Genomic DNA, 21,432 nt, shown 5'->3' with positions numbered 1-21,432 from the left:
ATATAGGGTAATGGGGTTGGAGAGAATTAAAAATAAGGTTATGTCTATCTAACTTATGTATTTACTTTTACCTCTTTGGGCATGGGACAGTTTTTATATAGAACCACGGGAGAGGTTTAGAGGTTAACAAGCTGTAGGATGAATACAGTATGGTAAAAAGTACAACAGCTACCTCTGAAATGCGGTGGAGTAGAATAGACAGAAACATAAAATGGAAATGCTCAGTACTCATAAGTACTGTGAATACTCATAAGTACAAGTAGCTCAAACCTGCACAGTATTTTAGTAAATTTAAATAGTTATTTTCCACCATTGATCTTACTGTAATTCTGTTATTACTGTTGTATTACCTTTCTGGGTGACGTGTGCTACATATAAATTGAAGCTGAAGAAAAATTACAAACCCACATCTCATATTTCCTTGTCAGATAAAATGGAAACAAAAGACAAAATTTATATTTCACACATGGCTGTGTTTTCTTAGAGTGTGTTTTGATGTCAGAGCTACAAAGAAGATTATACATGAAGTGTAAAAGGGGGATTTTAAGAGGAAACCAGTGCTTTTAAATAATGTCACTTCCTGTATACCCAAGGGTATTTACAAATTTGACGACAAAACTGATTTTATCTTTGAGGAAGTAAACTTGCACTAGAGCTTGGCACCAGGCCTTTATTTAATGCAGTAAGCACTTTTTACTACCTCCTTTAAACAAAATAAAAGTATGGTGGATTTCCAGCAAATTCTCAAAATACAGTATTCCTAAAAAAAAACAAATTTAAGAAATGGATAAAGCGATCAGATACTATTTCTCACCTGTTCTGGTCTGAGGAGAGAAGTGTCAATCAGTTTTTTGTCATATGGAACCAGTGACACTGTGTCAAAAGTCAGGTAGTTATGACCATACTGAGGGAAAGAAAAACACATGGAGCCAGATGATATTCATAAAGTACCGTAACTACTGCAGTTTGACAAGATCAAGTCCAAATAAAGAATATGATGGTCTGGATTTTCAGTGAACAGTCTACCTTTGTTTGGACAGGGACAGTCACGGCTATATCTTCAATGCGGATCCCAAAGTCATTGTCCTTGTAGTATCCAGGTTCTAAGACAAAACCATCCTCAGTTAGGTGTTTCTCCACATTCAACATCTGAGCAGAGAAAAGTGACATTAGCTTCCTCTAAAATGGAATAATATCTTTTATAAATCTCACCTATAGACGTGAACATGCCTGTTGTGAAAGGAATGTTGTTGCTCTGAAAGCCAACTGGCCCTGCAAAAATATTGTAATATTATGTGATTAAAATACAAATTATATCACAGAAAAAATGAAAACAAACCTTAAAAACACTTTGTGTATATTCACTTTTACTTCCCAGTCACTGTAACCTCCTATGAATCAGTAGGGTCTATTGAATTTTTCTAGAAAACTTTTTAAATAGTGTCTTATTGTGTTCTACATCCCCTTTTCAGGAATATCTACAGTATTTTACAACTGAGTTTTTTATTAGTGTGATTGTTTTTTGTGATCAAGTTATTGTTTTTGGGTCATATAAAGTCCTTGGGACCTAAAATCTGGAAAGTCATTTCATGGATTAGTTGATTAATCAGAATCTACTGAAATGAAAGTAAAACAAAGTGACTTTTTTTTTTTTTTAATGAAAACACTAAACACTCTCTGGCCACAGATTCCCCAGTGACAATTTGCTGCTTCTCTCTGTTTTATATTATGATAAACTGGTTTCCAATTTGAATTGTTAGAGATACAAAACAAGTTGTTTAAAAACATCACTGTGGGCTCTGGGAGACTTTTTCCACTACAACTGGACAAATGATTAATCAGGTAATTGGGGGAAATAATCTGCACTAATATCTGTCTTTGAATTCTGTTTTAGTCGAGTCTGTTTTAGCGTTACATTGTTTTTATTAGTACAGTAAATAAATATTTCACTACTGAATACGAGTAAAGATTTCAAACTGGGGTTGTACAATTAGAAGAACATATAGGAAATAAATAGGGACCGTACACTCATGAACTCCAAAGTAGTTTCCAATACCATGACCCGTGCCGTGGCCGTAGTTCAAGCCCACCTCCCACAATGCCCGGCGACCCAGCAGCTCCATGTTTATGCCTGTTTATACACAAAATCCACATCGAGAGCTCCAGTCAAAGGTAATGCTGCAGTAACACAACCACTCAAAAATGATGACAAGCTGAGAAACAGGACTCTCTAGTGGTGAAATATGGAAAGGTCAATGCATGTCTAATATTTATGATTCCAACCTCTTGTCCCTGAGGGAAATATGGTTCGAGATATCTCAATGTTTCCCATGAGCACTCGAGTGAAGGCCTCCTGTGAAGTGAGACACATGGTTAATGACAGGGATTTTGGATTTTGTTTTGTCAAAAACTTTAGCTGCTTTAGTTACTTTATATGACAATGCATGTTATGCCACTTTTTATATATCATACCATACCAATATGTATTACTGTATATTTTGTTATCCTATAGTCACAATTGTATACATATTATATTGTACTTTACTATATTAAAGAGGAGCTGCATCATACATCATTGTTGCACATTAAGCACATTTACAGTATTGTTCAAAATAATAGCAGTACAATGTGACTAACCAGAATAATCCAGGTTTTTAGTATATTTTTTATTGCTACATGGCAAACAAGTTACCAGTAGGTGCAGTAGATTCTCAGAAAGCAAACAAGACCCAGCATTCATGATATGCACGCTCTTAAGGCTGTGAAATTGGGCAATTAGTTGAAAGGGGTGTGTTCAAAAAAATAGCAGTGTGGCATTCAATCAGTGAGGTCATCAATTTTGTGAAATAACAGGTGTGAATCAGGTGGCCCCTATTTAAGGATGAAGCCAGCACTTGTTGAACATGCATTTGAAAGCCTGAGGAAAATGGGTCGTTCAAGACATTGTTCAGAAGAACAGCGTACTTTGATTAAAAAGTTGATTGGAGAGGGGAAAACCTATAAAGAGGTGCAAAAAATTATAGGCTGTTCAGCTAAAATGATCTCCAATGCCTTAAAATGGAGAGCAAAACCAGAGAGACGTGGAAGAAAACGGAAGACAACCATCAAAATGGATCGAAGAATAACCAGAATGGCAAAGGCCCAGCCAATGATCAGCTCCAGGATGATCAAAGACAGTCTGGAGTTACCTGTAAGTACTGTGACAGTTAGAAGACGTCTGTGTGAAGCTAATCTATTTTCAAGAATCCCCCGCAAAGTCCCTCTGTTAAAAAAAAGGCACGTGCAGAAGAGGTTACAATTTGCCAAAGAACACATCAACTGGCCTAAAGAGAAATGGAGGAACATTTTGTGGACTGATGAGAGTAAAATTGTTCTTTTTGGGTCCAAGGGCCACAGACAGTTTGTGAGATGACCCCCAAACTCTGAATTCAAGCCACAGTACACAGTGAAGACAGTGAAGCATGGTGGTGCAAGCATCATGATATGGGCATGTTTCTCCTACTATGGTGTTGGGCCTATTTATCGCATACCAGGGATCATGGATCAGTTTGCATATGTCAAAATACTTGAAGAGGTCATGTTGCCTTATGCTGAAGAGGACATGCCCTTGAAATGGTTGTTTCAACAAGACAATGACCCCAAACACACTAGTAAACGAGCAAAGTCTTGGTTCCAAACCAACAAAATTAATGTTATGGAGTGGCCAGCCCAATCCCCGGACCTTAATCCAATCGAGAACTTGTGGGGTGATATCAAAAATGCTGTTTCTGAAGCAAAACCAAGACATGTAAATGAATTGTGGAATGTTGTTAAAGAATCATGGAGTGTAATAACAGCTGAAAGGTGCCACAAGTTGGTTGACTCCATGCCACACAGATGTGAAGCAGTTATAACAAACTGTGGTCATACAACTAAATATTAGTTTAGTGATTCACAGGATTGCTAAATCCTAGAAACAAAAACGTTTGTACAACATAGTTTTGTGTTTGTACAGTCAACGGCAGACACTGCTATTTTTTTGAACACACCCCTTTCAACTAATTGCCCAATTTCACAGCCTTAAGAGCGTGCATATCATGAATGCTGGGTCTTGTTTGCTTTCTGAGAATCTACTGCACCTACTGGTAACTTGTTTGCCATGTAGCAATAAAAAATATACTAAAAACCTGGATTATTCTGGTTAGTCACATTGTACTGCTATTATTTTGAACAATACTGTATGTAGAATACTGCATAGAACTTTTTATTTCATTTTTGCAGTTTGTTCTCTGCTTACTGTTTACTTCTTTTTAATCTTTAATTTAATTCTGATTTATGGGCGGTTTCCTCCATTTTTCAGTCTTTTATTTATATTTGCTCCTTCTTTATGTGGCCTGTTTGTTCTTGTGCTGCTGTAATACATATTTTCCAATAAAGTGCTATCTTATCTTATGTTAATAAAGAAAATGGAAATATTTTTCATGGCTGAGGAGAGGTAAAGAAAAGCTCCACTGTGTGACTGCAGTCTGGATGATTGGGCCTCTGTTTGGTTTTGACATGTAAATACTGAACATGTAAATATCCATTTCAAACATTCACATTTTCAGTATTACAAATAAAACCTTTACCTTCTGCATGGATGTGGGGGTTCCCCAGTGAACTGTCCGAGTGATGTCAGTGGTCCCATCTCTGACCGTAGGGAGAGACTGAATGATTAATTTGAACTGCAAGTGACATGAGATGAAACTGGAAGTATGTGAGCAGAGTGTGGTTTTACTCACAAATACTGGCCACCAGAGTCGATCAGATACATCTCATCAACTGTCAACCTCCTGCTGGTTTCTTCTGTTGGGCTACGGTGCAGAAAAACAGGAAATAACAATAACACTACACCCATGTGATGGTGGTTATACAGCGCCCAGTGGAGAGAGAGGGGGATATGACAACCAGTAACAGGGTTTCAGCAGTGTTGACCAAACTGCATCTAAGACTTTTCAAGACCCTTTTAATACCACATAGAATGAAATTTAGCACCTTTTCAGTCATACATGGAGGACTACAATTATCAATTTAACAAAAATTAATATCATGTCTTTGCCCATTCTCCCCAGCTGTGTCTGACAATTGTTCTTAGGTATATGATTAATCCATTTGCATGAGCTGGAGCCAGAGAACTGACAGAAAAAGGGAGGGGTGGATTAACCAATTAAATCATTTTAGCTCATTTACATTTCTGCTAAAACAAATACAAAGAAAATTCATGACTAACGGTATTATCTAAGGCAGGAAAGAAAACATAAGACCTTTGTCAATTACATTTTTTGGAGGGTACTGACTTCAACACTTTTTTGACCTGTAGATACAGATGTTACTGAGAAGAATCGTACCTGTAATGTGCGAGCGCAGCATTGGGTCCACTAGCAGAGATGGTCTCGAAGCTTGGGCCTCTGTTGTCCTTCTGTTGGCTGAAACAGTGAAGAAATTGTAACTGTAATTATATTTGTAACTTCAAATAAAGTAGCAGGAAATCAGACGCTATCATGTCTCCTTTATTCACATGCACCCTTACCGACGACACTCATTGACATATTGTGCAGCCGTCAGTTCAGTCTCCTTCCCCTCAGGCACGGCCTTCTCCAGCCGCATTAGCAGCTGGATGACTGCGACTGCATCCCTCACCTGCACAGAACCAGTCAGGTACTTTAGTCTCAGATTGTCCACACTTGTTGTGTCTTACCATCAGCTTATCAGTAATTTGTAAAGCACTTTGAGCTGCATTAACCTACACAAAAGGTGCTATAGTTGTATCTAATTGAGCAAAATGAAAGCTTTATTATTAACAAGAAGAAGCTTTTTTATTTATTCACACAATGGTGGTGTTTTTGTATATAACCTGAGTATGTCTGGATGTGGATGACATACATGAGCATCTCTCAAGATCCGTTGTTCAGTCTCATCTTTCACGGCTTTAGTCTCCAGCACAGGAGAGTAGAAGCTTGTCATTAGTTTCTCCTACAAACATATCAAACAATCATGTCATTGTAATGTATGTACACACAGGTGACAGGTTAAAGGAAAACCTGAATAAATGATCGGTCTCTTCCAGGATGACAGTGCCCCCATCCATAGGTCATGAGGGGTGAAGGGAATCACATGCTATGGCCTTCACAGTCACCAGATCTCAAACCAGTTGAACACCTATGGGAGATTTTGGATTGACAGCGTCTCCACCACCATCATCAAAACACCAGATGAGGGAAAATCTTTTGGAGGAATACTGTTCATCCCTCCAGTAGAGTTCAGAGACGTGGCCAAGACCTTACTGAGACACTTTATGTTGGGTTTTCCTTTCATTTGTCACACTTCTATATGTATGTATGTATGTATATACAAAAAAATCATAACAGAAGATGAAATGATACAGTACACTATATTAGGAAATGAAACAGTTGCATACCTCTGGTGTAATGACCTCATAAAGTGCGTAGTTTGTGTACCCTGTGCTGATCCACACTTTAACACCAGGTTGGGCCACATACGTCTTTAAATGATCACGGACAGTGTCGTAATTTTTTAGCTGCACACAGAGAGGACCTTCACAGGAGGCGTTCAGATACACCTTTAACTCCTCTGTCACTCTGTCCATGTGGAGGAAGAGCCTGGTAGATTTGGTAGAAGGGAAAGTGCACAAAGAGGTACAGAAAAGAAGAAAATGCTACATGTTTTTCTTTTGCAGCATACGTATGTGATGACAATGACAGGACCAGTGATACAGGGAGAAAATTTGAAAAGAATCCCATGTAATCCCTGAGAAATGGACTTACCAGATCTCATCCATCGTCAGCAGTGTGTAGGAGTAGAAGAAAGGATTGTATGGGATGTCGTTGCCGCGCATATTGAACAGCCCTAAAAAACAAAACACCAGCCCTGACTATCAGCAGCAGCTTGCACCTTCATTTATATTATCTTCTAGATCCACTTGAGCCAAGACGCACTACTTGTGTCTGATCTTTGTGCCCAGGTCTATGATTTTTTTTTTGTCTCTGTCATTAAAAACAGACTCACTAATTCTGAAATCAAAGTCAGGGAAGGTCTCAAGCCCAGCGCTCCATCTGTGTGTATTAATGAAGATGTTTCTGAATAATTCAATGTTCATTTGCAAAATGATGTACACTTCTAAAAACATGCTTCATAACCTGATTATTAGTTATTATTAGTTACTTACACCAGTACTAACAGATCACAATCCTTCAAATCAGACTTTAACTCTTCAGGCTCCAGTTCTGTGCTAAAATGTTTGGTTGCTTTTTTTTTTGTGTGTATACTGTAGAGCCAGTCAGCAAAGCAAATTCTTGTGTCCTGCAGACACCACGTGTCCTACAAAAGTGCTGGGAAAGGAACCTTTTTACTTTATCCTGTTCTTTATCCTTTCTTTTAATACCATCCATGTTTTTTTTTTATTTTCAAATCTTTAGTGGTCTGACATATTAGTGATTTACTGGTGATAACTTAAGCATGTTTGTTTTGAACCACCTTTTCTAAAGGCAGCATTATAAATATTTTGTTTAAAATCATCTGATCTTCTTTTTGCATTGATCTTAACAGTACTGTAGATGTACTTCTGCACATTTGTGTTAAATAAAACATTTTTATTCAGTTCATAATCAAAATCCTCTAGTTGTTATGAACTGAAATAAATACATTCATAACTGCCTGGAATCTATTTACATGATGTCAGATGCCTTTTCCGCGAATTCAGCTGTGATCAGCAGTCACTTACAAGCCGTTTCATCCAGAGCTGAAAGCAGAAGAGCAGTGGGTGTGTATGGACTGTCCTGCATCTGGCTCCGTATGTCCTTCACCTTGATCTGCCAGGACCTTTCTGCAAACATACACATTTCACTTTAAAGTTAAAGCTTTGTTCTGTATCTTCATGTGGATTTCTATTAAAACTGTGGCAATTTATTTTTTTTTACATTATTAGAGGAGCCACAAGCTGACAACACTGACACTGTTTACACATCCAGCAGACACACAGCAATATTATCATGTGGAGTCGTGTTTATGTCCCCTCAATGAATTGAAGCCCAGTATTGTTTCTCCTGTTATCTTTTATGATCACCATCAACCTCTGAGGGGAAATATCTTGCTCGTTCCATAACCTTCACTAGTCTATGACTTGCCATTTGGCGCTGGGCTGGTAGCACACAGAGCTCATCAGAGTGCTGTTCCTTGAAACAGCTGCATGTTGGAGCTGAAAACAAGGCTGGTGAGAGTAGTGAGAGAATCTAAAGAGTAAAGTTGTGGAAATTAACTGAAAGATGCCTTAAATGCTTCACAGACCTGAGAGAACCCTCAGTAAATAGTAGCTGTAAACAGCAGTGCCCTCCGTAAAAGCGACAATTGCTATTAAGTGCAGACAAACAGCAGTGCTGCTCCAGTAACTTACTGTAGCGCTTATCATTTCTGTTGTCTGCAAACTACTCATCACTTCACAGACTCGACCCAGACAGTCAGCAAATATAAAAGCGTGCTCTCATATCAGACATTATCAGACAGCATTTATAAAAGCTTTACTTAAAACCTTTAATGGAATGTTTTTTTTTTCCAGGTTGCAATCAAATCTATACACACACCATTAGGTTTATGATGCTCTTCAGTTCCACATATCTATTCTCCAGCCATAAACACTATTAAAGCCCATGGGCATCCAGACAACTTCCTTATGTGGAAGCTTTTCCATTCCCTCTAAGGTTGTATTTGATCTGTCTGCCAGCCATAAAGACATAAACAGGCTCTTTATGACACACAGACACACTCCTATCTTTGTGAGGATAGTCATTGGCATAATGCAATCCTTAGCCTCTTACCCTAACACTTAACCATCAGAACTAAATGCCTAACCATAACCCTTCCATTAACCCTAACCTAAACCTCATTCTAACCTGAACCCTAAAACCAAGTCTTAACCCTTAAAAAACTGTTTCAAAACGTAAGGACCGGCTTAAACATCCTCACTTTCCCAAAATGTCCTTGATCTGTAGCAAAAATCCTTTTTGGGTCCTCACTATGTAACAAGTACAAGAACATACATAGACACACATAAGGAAACCTGCCTATGATTCTGTTGGGCAGATGTGTGAGGCCATCAGGCTGGATGGGTGGTCTTTCCTTCCACACTTGGTCGACCAGGTTATCAGGGATGGACTCGAGGCTGCGATTGCTTGACTCCAGACTGTCGCTGTAGGTCTCCTGCATATCTAATGGAGGAAATTGCAGCCAATCACACACACACACACACACACACACACACACACACCGAACCAAATCGGTCACAAGTAAACTGTCTGCGTGACATCTGGAGGCTCCATCAATAATTTTCCTTCTACTTGGGCGAGCAATTTATTGACGTTAATCTGGACTGACAAGAGGAGTAGAGAACAGAGACGCACTGAGGGAGAAGAGGAACGGGTCGAAGCCGATCTTGCCGCCTGGTGGGACTTCGGAGATGAGCCACTTTGCCATACTGGACACTGGAAAACATCACACATGACAAAGTTATTACTGACTTTACAGTAAGTCCCAGAAAAAATCCAGCTAGCCTACCTGTTGTGAATAATGTGAAAAACATCATGGCAATATTTAAAGGTGAAATAAATAACTTAGGGCAATGACTTGCATGCAAATATATGAATGATTACAATTACACACAGAGAGAAAACCTATTCTGTTACAAGTGACTCATATTGCTAGAAACCGTTTTAAATTAAACTAGATTACCACCGTTGCCAACCAGTCAAGTCACAGTTTACATGCACGTCTGGGTAAAATCAAGTAATACAAAGACTGAAGGAATTAACCAAAAGATATTAAGTGTATTTTTTGGCAAAATGAAAGTTATCACCATGCTGACATGTACAATTCTAGCGAATGCTTTCAAGTGAGAAACATTCTGTTGTCACATTGAGGCTATTTTTACAGAGGAGTACAGAGAACTGATAAGAGAGCTTTGTCACATTGTGTTTGAGTCCAAGTGGATGTTTGTGCCAAATTAGAAGAAACCCCTTCCTGAACTATCACGTTCACAAGAATGGGACGGATTTGTACAAACAGACAATCCGAAAACATAATGCCGCAGTGAGAGATATACTGTGAAATTCCAGCAAAGGCAGAAGTTGTGTCAAAGCTGTCAACATTACAGATTAGTAGCTGAAAGAGCTCAACACACTGGTGTTTTTCTGTATCTTTCTTCTTGTCAATAAATGTCATGAAAACACCAAAACGATGGGGGAGACCATGTCTCAGTACTACCCAGTCTGCACGGCAGCTCCCAGCCAACAACCCAGCCGCTCTTAGTAAAAATGTAAGTCTTTGAAAATAGGTCACAAAATAAACTTTCATTTAAAAAAAAAACAACTGGACACTAGTTTTTTTTAAACAAACATTACTGAAACAGAAATGAACTGTGTATTTGTTGGGGGCTATTTTCAGCTGCAGATTCATACACAGTGAACTAATACACTAAGGAAAACACTAGGTACTGTATACTCAGCATCTGCAATAATATCTGAAGGCTTTCAGAATGTTAAAACCTTGCTCATTTTCATATACAGTATCACTGATATTACTGCTCAGTTTCACAGGAAGCTCCTAATGTTTTATGTACAGTATGACTTGCAGCTTTTCTGCAGTTGCACAGCATTTCTTTATGCTGTACGTGTCAAATTGGTGAACTTGTTTCTTAGTTTGCTTGTGTTTTTTGCATTTGCAGTGTTTCTTATTTCTACCTGTGTGTTGCCAAAAGTTGAATAAATATTTTCTTCATTGCTTGTGTTTTGTCAGTTTGCAGGTGGTTTCCTAAGCCGCGGTGCTTTTCAGCTCTCTTCGCCAACATGCACATCTCTGATTGCTGATAATCTCTGAAGCAAGTCATAAACTGAAAGCTGCTGTTTGAACTAAAATTAAACCTCCTGTGTGTTAAGTTTACTGCACCGTCGGCATGATATGTTCCTGACTGGAGTTTGCTATTTTTCATCATGTAAAGCCTGTGATACTATAAATGGGACTCACATTTGTCAGGCTATTTTTAAACTAGATTTCCAAAACTAAAAATACTTGATTGAAGTCCATGTGTACTGCAGCTGTTGTTACACGTGTAAATAGCAATCACCCCAAACATACCGTCTTTTTCCAGCTCCCAGTTGCAGTCCAACTGTCTCTCAGCCTGAATCCAGTAGCGGCTGTCTGTCCACAGAGCGGCCTTGGCCTGAGTAACTATGGCGGTGCCTGGGGAGAGGCATGACAGCAGCTGTGTTATGGAGAAGGCAGCAGTGACAGTGAATTACAAATGACTATAAATGTCAGAGTGGACTTAGACCAATGTGCAATGGGCCAACTAATGGTGAAAAATGTGTGTGAGTGTGGGGAAACACAAGAAGAGACACTGAGGAGATTTCAACCTGGTGATGTGTGGTGGGTATATAATCACTGGTTACATTATCATTCCACTGTTGTACCCCCACATGAAAAAAATCAATTTAAATAGCATCAGTATGTCTCAGAAGCTAAACCTTGTACATCTGATTCTTCCAGAAATTTGACTTTTTTTAATGGAGTTTGGTGTCGGTTTGGCCTGCTGTAAACAGAACCTTACAGAATTGGATTTATTCTCTCATCCATGCAAAAGCTGAGTATAGAAATAAGCATGGTCATTAATTCTGTTGACCACTGTTGCATGAAAACAGATCTTATGATTTAATGGCCAAGTTACTCTATAAAGAAGAGCACAGTTGAATGGGAGGATGCAATGTTACAGTGAGTGAAAACAATGAAACCAAATGAACGAGACACAAGCTGTATAGCGAGTATGTGGGATGAAAGTAGAGGAGCTGCATGACCACAGTATTCAGACGTGGGGAGCTGAGTCATATGGAGGAGGAGGAGGAGGAGGAGCACAATGATGAGGATGAACAGGAGGAAGTAGAAAAGCATCTTACCTGCAGAGCCTGTAAAGCCGGTCATGAAGGCCACTCTGGCATCACGCTGTGCAATATACTCACTCTGACAGAGAAACAAAGTAGGTTACATGCACTCATATACACACACACCAGGTTTTAACTCAGGTGAATTAATTATGATGGACAGCTGATGTACCAGGTGAGCATCAGTGCCAGGGATAATGTATGCAGAGATATTCAGGGGAAGCATTCGTTCTCGTAACTCCTGCAGCTGGAGAGTGGTATTTACTGCTGTGCTGGGAAGGTACTGTAAACACACACACACACACACAAATTGAGAGAGAGACAGAGTGTGAAAAGTCATCAGCCTTAAATAAAACCTGAGGAACTGCTGATTCATCTCTTTCTGGATCTCCCACTGTAATCATTAACTGTAATACAAGTGTAGCAATCATTAACTGCAAATGTACAAACTTCATGCCACATATTTCATAAGGAGAGCTCAATATGTGAGGTTAATTTTATGACACATTTCCTTTAATTTCATCTGTAAAGTCAATGGGGAGTGCTTCCATTCACAAGCTGATCCTACCGGTGGGGATAGTGAGCAGTTCCTCTCCGTTTGCTCATCTGCAGCAGCGCCAATAGCGTTTCCTGAAATGAGAAATGGCAGTAAAAGACCTTGAAAAGTAACACAAAGGAGTGACTTAGCTGAGCTACATAAGCACATTTTCAGAATAGCGTATGCCCACGCTGCCTTTTTTTTTTATTCATCATGTTTAATTTTCTTAGACTCCCTGAATGTCAGAGCAATCTGTGGAATCAATGTGCCTCAGGATTAATAAGGACAAAAACTCTACACAGAGTACGCACAAGAAAGAACAGTGCAATAAGAGTTACACAATCAAGAGTGTGTAATTTAATCATGTCCATCTGCACGGATGATCTGTTCAACATGAGAAAAGACAGAGGTATAAAGAGGGGCTAATTTTAGGCAATGAGTAAACAAACAGGCATGGAGAGAGTAGATGGCAATTTCCTGGGACCCCTTTGCAAACTACAAGTGTTTTCATGAGTGTGACATAGCATTTTAAATACATGCAATGAAACTGATTTAAATTGCAAAACACAGTTTATGACGATGCTCGAATTACATATAATCAGTTTTTACATTTTACACATCACTGTACACAAATAGAACTATTGATTATCACAGTAGTTTAATAAAAGTCTGCAGACAGACCCGTGAAGATAAAGAGGAACTTTTTACCTGTCAGCGCTGCAAGAGACAGAGCCAGCAGCCAGCCAAGGGACGGCATCTTGGCACCTTATGCCTGCGGGGAACAGAGCCACACACACAGAGCGGCTACAAAGCAGGTCCTCTGAAGTGCATGCAGCGTATGTGAGAAAGTGTGTGTGGGTATCTGCTAGTAACTGCATGACTGTCCTCTCTCTCCTCCTCCTCCGTCACAGCTCACTATCTCCTCTCCCTGCAGCTCTCTGATTGGAATCATGTGCAGTGGCTGTGGAGGTGGAACTTGGTGCTCAGAAACATTTGTCATTGAAAAACTGACCTGAAATTCAATGTTTCAAGCCACTACGACTACCCATGCATTTATTCCCAGCCTCTGAGTGAATTGTTCAACCTTGTTATTGTAACATGATGCAACTCAGGAGCTAAACGTTAGGGATGCCCACTAATACGCCCAACAATCTACAGCAGCATGTGTTTGACTGAATAAAAGCAATTATTTGTACTGATAACAGGAGACATACCAGTTTTGCATTACATTAAGCAGTGTTTGCATGCAGAACATGAGTGACTGGAGAGTGTTTGTGGACAAATGTTTTCACTGTCTGCAGATCCACAGATCATAGTCAAGTCCTTGTAATCTTATTGGAAAACATCTGTGCAGTCTATTTTTAAATCCTTGTATAAAAGCCAAATATATAATGGAAGTTTACTTAAAGAAAGAAGAGGTTTAGGAGATGAAGAGTCTGATTAATACAATTTTATTACAGCAGCAATAAAACATTTTTATTTTACTGGAAATTGTTTTATGTCCTTTATTCTGGTTCTGTTTAAAAGGACAGTTTGACATTCAGGGTGACACACTTATTTGCTTTCTTGCCAATAATTAGATGAGAAAATCAATGCCAATCTCATACCGGTTTATGAATACAGAGCCACCGTCAGCAGCAGGTTAGAACAGCTCAAAGACTGGAAACATGGAGAACCAGCTGGTTCTGTATGAGGGTGGCACAACGTAATTACCACCACCACCTAAGGCCCAGTCATTTACATGTTATACTCCATTGCTGCCATAACTACAGTTATGTGGCCGTCTTCTGTTTTATCAGCAGAAAAACTGTTTAAAAAATGTAAAACCAAGCATCTGATGTTTTATGGGGAGTTGTGTGGGGTAACTATTTCTTGGTCAGGTGCAGTAACTTTCTGAAGTCTTGTGGTCACTGAAGAAACTCCTGATCACCACCTGTGTCTGGATTATACATTCAGACAGAGCTCGGCTAGGTGTTCACCCCATTTCCAGTCTTTATGCTAAGCTAAGCTACACTGACTGGCTGATGACATCATAGTTAGCATCCAAACAGTGGTGTCAATCTTCTCATGTAACAAAGTCTAGGCTTCAACGGACATAACTGAATTTCCCCAAATGTTAAACTGTTCCATTAATGTATTTTACTTCATTTGCTTCAGTGTGTGGGAAGCACAACAAATAAAGATTATTATTGTTGTTATGTAAACAGACAAGACTCTGTCACTGGCCAGTGATTCAGTGCACAGCCACTGCAAAGCCTCTATGGAGCTTCAGAGCTGTTTACTACTGCAGGATCATTAAACTGGTGCACCAGATTTATGCACATACTGCTTGTGATTTACTGACACTGCACTTAGCTGATTTGAATACATTTTTTGGGCAACACCTCTATGGTGTATTGGGATCCATTGGCTTTGATCGTAACTTCAAAACCTGGCACACCTTCAGACTAATCCTGAATATAACATCGCTGATATACACCGACAGGCCACTTTATTAGGCACAGCTGTACAACTATATGTCCTTAAATGCAACACTTCCACCTTAACATCTGTGTTTTTGAAGCTCAAAATGTTCCAGTCTTTGGTGAAATTGTCATAAATGTGTACATTCAATTATATGTTTATTATTGAAGCTATAGTTAAAGGTGGTGTTGTACTGGACTACATTATACTCAGAGGTGTCTCTATATTTTTGTCCTCCCCAGCTACATAATGAGAGGGTCAGAATATTAGGAACACCTCTAAATATAACATAGTCCAATTTCACCAAAAGGGACAAATGCCATTTTAGTCTGGATGGGGAGACAAAGATATGTTTAGACTATACAACCAGAAAAAACAATCTGCTACTGGCCACCAGTCGCTCTCGCTAGCAAGGTGAACACCGAGGGACTCGAGCATAAACACATCTCCAATCTCCACAGCGCTAAGAACAAACCAGAGAGGGGCCAGTTCTGACACACAAACAATTTTTCATCAGTTCTTTTGCTATGTAAACAGTGTGAGGACAGTCCAGAGAAGGGTCTGTTGTCCCAGCGCCAAGTGCAGTTGTCACGTCGCATCTTCATACAAATATTCCACTGAACAAGTGAGTAGCGTGTAAACAAACAGCTAAGGAACCGTCTCTGCACAATTCAGCACAGCACTGTGATATTAAAATGCAAATTATAACTTGGCCAAGTCATTCACTGAGACTGAGTCATCCCGGACCTACATGAACCAGGTTTTATGGCGTGAAGGAATTACGGGTCAGGGTAGGCTAGGACAATCATTTCTGTTATTGATTGAAGCACAGTGTTGTGCCCAGGTGTGCAATGACTGTTTTGAGTGACTTACTGGTCTTGCTATCATCTTGTGTACTATCTTCTGTTACAAAAGATATCTTGATGTCACTGACGTATCAAGAATAAATAAAGGTTAGAAACCACTGTAACTACAGATGGGTGGCAAATTAAAAGAAAACTAAACCAAAATGCAAAAGATCAACCTTTTTTTAACGTACTGGACACAGAAGATATCTAAAGACACCACCTTTGGCTTTGGAAAAATAAAGAAAAAAATGATGTCACATAAAAAATAATATGCATATTAATCACTGACCCCTGGATTTTTTATAATTTTTCAGGATTTTCCATTCATTTGTCACCAGCTTGTAAAAGCAGCCAAGCAGCAGTGCAGTCTTTGACAGCAACCTGGGAGAGACTTTGATGGGACTAAGAACCAGAGACAATTTTCTTTAGGAGTCAGAGGAGCGACACACAAGATGAAAGGTGTAAAGCAGAATATGCTACAGACATGAGACACAGGAGGTGGGTGACACCTCTGCCTCGGGTTTCACTGTCTACATCGCCTCCTGCTATGCTTACTCCATCTCTTGAGAGGCACAGGTTATTCTTTCCCAAAAAGGAAAGACAAGAAATTCAAGGATACTAAACTATAACATATGCAGTATTTATAAAACAGATTAATCAGTAAAATTGAATTAAATAGAAGCTTGTCACTAATATAAGCCTGCTTCAAGTAAAATCCTGGTTCTCTCTGCAGATAGGCCTCAGTTATGGCAATGCATTCCCTTTTTAAAGAGTACCGGTGCCTCTGAAATGATCTACTATCAGTTCAGTGGTGGTACATAACAGATACACCTCATCTAACTACAGTCCCACTTGCCTTAGTTTTGCAACCACAGTCAACAATGAGCTCCATGAAGCTTCCCTATTGCTTTGACCTTGGAACAAAGTAACTTGCACTGCAAAGAGAGGACTACAGTGCTATTGTTTGGCCACCATCTGTTACTGTTGCATGCACTGTAATAGGAAACTGCATATGGGTCAATAAAACCCAGCACTGGTCATAAAGATAGATTAGTTTGCCTAATTCCTGTTGGACAAGCAGTACAAGTGATTATGCAACTCTGACTCCAAGGCTGTAAACTGCTGATGGGAGTGGCTGGTGTCTTGGGGCCCAAAGAAATGTTAAGAAACGTAATCAGTTCATTTAACTGATGACATCTGTTAGTGTTACAACTTCAGGGTATATACAGCAATCCTTAAGTTAAATTGAATACCTTTTAATACCTTTTTTACTACCTTTGGATTTTTTTTAAAACCATCATGACACTGAGTTTCAAGTGTTAATCAGCGACCTTATTAATGTTGAAGCAGATTTGGACATATATAACACTATACACAACAGAATAGATTTAGAGACTCACTGATGCTGACCACATATTGCACATATTTATTTCACTTCATGAATAAAAATAAAACAAACTACATAAAATGTGCAATGAAGAACTTTGTCAAGAAGGGGTTGAAAGTCCTTGCAATTGCCAGAAAGAACTGGAGTTTTGCAATAATGAAAGGATCTTTTTGTGCTGTTACTATGGTGTCATATGAGGCTGTGCAGGGGACTGGGACCCTCTTTTTCTCTGCAGCATCCACATATGTCTTAATCACTGGCCAAACTTCAACTGCTCTCTCTGCCACAGGAACGTTTTCAACCCATCTATGGCCACAAAATGGTAAGGGAAAGCAGGAGGACCCTGTCAGGCTAGTGAAGTCTTCCCTCCTGGCAGGAACATTATGAAAAAGGAAGTGCATGGCTCGCAGAAGTTTTTCCAACTGCCACATAGTAAAGCCTGCCTTTAAAGCATTGTGGAGGGTGTGAAGTCCACAGCTTCCAACAGTGACAACCTGAGCACCTCCGTAGAGCTCTGCATGCTCTTTCTGGAGAAGATCCACCAACTTGAAATTCACACTGGGGCCATCCATGCCAACTGATAGTAGTTCCCTCATATTCAGTTGTGTAACACATTCCTGTGAATCAACAAAGGAGAAAGTCTGTTAAAAATAACCATTCAGATACAGTAAAATAGATCTCAACATTCACAAAGCTTGGCACTTGGGGCTAAGGAGAAGCATTACAGCATACACATTTGATTTCAAGCATTAGTTGGTATTTTAGCAATGAAATTATTTTGTGTTTTTTCCAACAGCAAAACTTGAGCCAAATAGTACATTTCTATAACTATAAGGTTATAGAATTAACTTACCTTGATGTGATGCAACAAATCGTCGGCCCTTCCATGTCCCAAAAACTGAGATCCAAAGTATCTGGACTGGAGACTGCCATCCTCCCAGTATCGAATATGGATGTCAAGCTGTTTTTTCTTTGACGCCTGATTGAGGCTCTCATCAAACATCAACACAAATGGCCCAGCCTTGTTGATGCCATCGACAAGCTGTTTTTTGAAGAACGATGCTAATCCAAATCTGATGATGTACCCAGTTTTGTCTTTACCACACGTGAATGACTTTGCGATGTCAGAGTTGGGAAACATTTCTTTAAACAGCTCCACAATTCCTTCGTTGGAGTTCAATGAGTGGTGTTTAACTGCAGTGTTTAGACACCAGAGAGCCTCCGCACGCAGTGTTGGTGTGGCGCCCATAGTCACCCGGAGGTCAGACGTAGTTCCTGAAGCCGAAACGTTGGCTTGTACTGTGGCACTAGTTTGCGGTGGTGATGGACTAGTCAACAATGTAAGCTAGCCAGTTGGTTATCCAGTTGAGCTGAGCGCGCAAAGTATTTGAGATGTCGAACGACCACTGAATGTGACGTCAGCATCAAACATACAAAGTTGAGACTAGACGAGGATCTTTGATTATGTGCCCCGATATGCTAAAGCCCACATTTAAACGAACTAGTGCAAATTTTAGCAGATAGAATTTCAATCAGAATAGGACACCATAGTCTGAAAAAATAATACCTATTTTTAAAAAATAATACCTCTAAACCAAATTAAACACTTTTTAATGGCCTTAAATTTGGCAATTTTGATTAATCACTTTTTAATACTTTTTAAAACCCCGCGGACACCCTGAACTTGAATGCTCCGATAATCAGAAATCAATGCTTTGTGAATCCTGGTGAGTGAATCTGAAAGTTTTGCTTTTTCACAGATGAATGGCGCTATAGTTTGTTTTCTTGATGGTCACAAGGGATTGCAAAAATTCAGAGTCCACTGAGAATGTTCAACTCATTCTGCAGCATAATGTAGTGGAGCTTGCTTTTCTTATTAAGTGCAGGCCTGTGAGTTGGGCACACAACTCAAGTTACACTGTTAAACATGCTCTTCTGCATGCAGCACACAGACGGGTGACAAATTAAAGGAAAAACCTGAATAAATGAGTGATCTCACCCTGGATGACAGTGCCATCCACAGGGCACAAGGGGTCACTGAATGGTTTGATGAGTATGACGATGTGAATCAGATGCTGTGGCCTTCACAGTCACCAGATCTCAAACCAGTTGAACACTAATGAGAGATTTTGAACTGACATGTTAAACAGTATCTCCACCACCATCATCAAAACACCAGATGAGGGAATATCTTTTGGAAGGATAGTGTGTATCCCTCCAGTAGAGTTCAGAAGCTTGTAGGTGCACTGACGCTGTTCTGGCAGCATGTGGTGTCCCAACACCATACCGAAACACTTTGTTGTGTTTTCCTTTCATTTGTCACCCATGTTCCTGATAAGCTGCTGCTGAAATGCTCATTTGTAACTCAGCCCTCTTCAAATATTTGCTGCTATCACAATCGCCTCTGCTCATCATAAATGTTTTATACTATAAACTCTGTCTCCAATCCAACATCCACCTGGATCAGGAATTTCAATCCAGTTGGATGGAAGTTCAAAACTGTCACTCATCAATCTTTTCTGCACTAAAAGCGGTAAATGCTTGACAGGAGTGATGACGACATTGATCGCGCTTGGTCACTTGCCTGACAACAAAGCCCCAACACAGTTTCTGGATCAATAACTCCAAGTAACCAATTGGGGGTGCAAGTGCTCTGCTGTCCAAAAAGAAATTCATGTTGGTAGAAGATGTGATGGTAATCTGTGAGTGTATTTGTGTCCAAATGCAAAGAATTGGACCATCCTGCAGGAGTTGTATTTAGCAGAAACATTCCCCTAGAAAGATTATGCACCTAACTGTAAAATTCATTAAACTTCACAAAGACAGACATCACTCTACACTCCCAGTAACATCACACTGAAATACAACAGATCAATATTTTTAAGAGTGAAAAACAAAAAAAGCTTTTTAAAAAGTACATAAAACACCTGTTTCTTTATGTCTTTTGTACGACATTTCCAATTATACCTACTAATAGGATCTTTGTACTATACAGTAATTTTCATACTTCAGTCTTTTTGCTATTTATATACAATAAAATAAAGCTGACAATTTTGTACTATATAACAATATGACAGACGTTAGTCAAGGTGCACCTTTGATTATTAAACTGCACAGAGAGAAAGCAGACTGTGCTTCTTAAGTTTCAAAGTCCCCACAGGTGTTTTCAGTATATGGCTGATTATGTGCAGCCACTAGACTCCTTGTACTATTAAGTTATGAGGTGCAACAAAACTAACAGGAGTGTGAGGGCGGTGCCAATCAAGCACAGTGTGCACACACTCACATAGTCCTGAGAAATGGTCCACATAACCAAAATAAGCGATTTGTGTGCACCACGTGCACAGCATTGAATTCTTTTTGTTCCATTTCATATTGTCATTGTACAGAATGTGACAACTGGCTGTGACTGTTTATGCATCTGAGAACCCTGCTGTCTCTTTGTTATTAAGAAATTCATTTTGAATATCAAGTAAGAACTCAGTAGCTACATTTAGTTGTAAGATGATACTGTACTTACAGTGGGTATGGAAAGTATTCAGACCCCCTTAAATTTTTCACTCTTTGTTATATTGCAGCCATATGCTAAAATCATTTAAGTTCATTTTTTTCCTCATTAATGTACACACAGCACCCCATATTGACAGGAAAACAGAATTTTTGACATTTTTGCAGATTTAATAAAAAGGAAAAACTGAAATATCACATGGTCATAAGTATTCAGACCCTTTGCTGTGACACTCATATATTTAACTTAGGTGCTGTCCATTTCTTCTGATCATCCCTGAGATGGTTCTACACCTTCATTTGAGTCCAGCTGTGTTTGATTATACTGATTGGACGTGATTAGAAAAGCCACACACCTGTCTATATAAGACCCTACAGCTCACACTGCATGTCAGAGCAAATGAGAATCATGAGGTCAAAGGAACTGCCTGAAGAGCTCACAGACAGAATTGTGGCAAGGCACAGATCTGGCCAAGGTTACAAAAAAAAATTCTGCTGCACTTAAGGTTCCTAAGAGCACAGTGGCCTCCATAATCCTTAAATGGAAGACGTTTGGGACGACCAGAACCCTTCCTAGAGCTGGCCGTCCGGCCAAACTGAACTATCGGGGGAGAAGAGCCTTGGTGAGAGAGGTACAGAAGAACCCAAAGATGACTGTGGCTGAGCTCCAGAGATGCAGTCAGGAGATGGGAGAAAGTTGTAGAAAGTCAACCATCACTGCAGCCCCCC

The 21,432-nt window shown here is 39.5% G+C and overlaps 2 protein-coding genes across 3 annotated transcripts in view; both read right to left on the bottom strand.

Annotated features, from left to right (window-relative positions):
- The window catches only part of xpnpep2 (X-prolyl aminopeptidase (aminopeptidase P) 2, membrane-bound), a 96,262-nt gene that overhangs the window by 1,918 nt on the left and 72,912 nt on the right, over positions 1-21,432 (bottom strand). For both annotated transcript variants that reach the window (XM_020592832.1, XM_020592841.1), the window contains exons 2-21: positions 13,207-13,270; positions 12,529-12,590; positions 12,133-12,243; positions 11,976-12,039; positions 11,161-11,265; positions 9,432-9,512; positions 9,096-9,239; positions 7,760-7,861; positions 6,804-6,885; positions 6,437-6,638; positions 5,902-5,991; positions 5,549-5,658; positions 5,367-5,444; positions 4,761-4,832; positions 4,608-4,668; positions 2,284-2,353; positions 2,027-2,131; positions 1,213-1,272; positions 1,027-1,103; positions 815-904 (exon numbers count right to left, since the gene is read on the bottom strand). In XM_020592832.1, the coding sequence (XP_020448488.1) occupies positions 815-904; positions 1,027-1,103; positions 1,213-1,272; positions 2,027-2,131; positions 2,284-2,353; positions 4,608-4,668; positions 4,761-4,832; positions 5,367-5,444; positions 5,549-5,658; positions 5,902-5,991; positions 6,437-6,638; positions 6,804-6,885; positions 7,760-7,861; positions 9,096-9,239; positions 9,432-9,512; positions 11,161-11,265; positions 11,976-12,039; positions 12,133-12,243; positions 12,529-12,590; positions 13,207-13,255 (1,815 nt within the window). In that variant the 5' untranslated portion in view covers positions 13,256-13,270. The remainder of the gene's footprint in view (positions 1-814; positions 905-1,026; positions 1,104-1,212; positions 1,273-2,026; positions 2,132-2,283; positions 2,354-4,607; positions 4,669-4,760; positions 4,833-5,366; positions 5,445-5,548; positions 5,659-5,901; positions 5,992-6,436; positions 6,639-6,803; positions 6,886-7,759; positions 7,862-9,095; positions 9,240-9,431; positions 9,513-11,160; positions 11,266-11,975; positions 12,040-12,132; positions 12,244-12,528; positions 12,591-13,206; positions 13,271-21,432) is intronic.
- Positions 17,178-18,865, bottom strand: LOC109956051 (uncharacterized). Its single transcript, XM_020592854.1, has 2 exons — positions 18,050-18,865; positions 17,178-17,813 (listed from the first exon to the last, which is right to left on the bottom strand). The coding sequence occupies exons 1-2, from the start codon at positions 18,443-18,445 to the stop codon at positions 17,268-17,270; spliced, it is 942 nt and encodes a 313-aa protein (XP_020448510.1). The 5' UTR covers positions 18,446-18,865; the 3' UTR covers positions 17,178-17,267.

Source organism: Monopterus albus, unplaced genomic scaffold (genome assembly GCF_001952655.1).
Source record: "Monopterus albus unplaced genomic scaffold, M_albus_1.0 scaffold2.1, whole genome shotgun sequence".
Taxonomy (NCBI): domain Eukaryota; kingdom Metazoa; phylum Chordata; class Actinopteri; order Synbranchiformes; family Synbranchidae; genus Monopterus; species Monopterus albus.
This window is presented reverse-complemented; position numbering and strand designations above follow the sequence as displayed.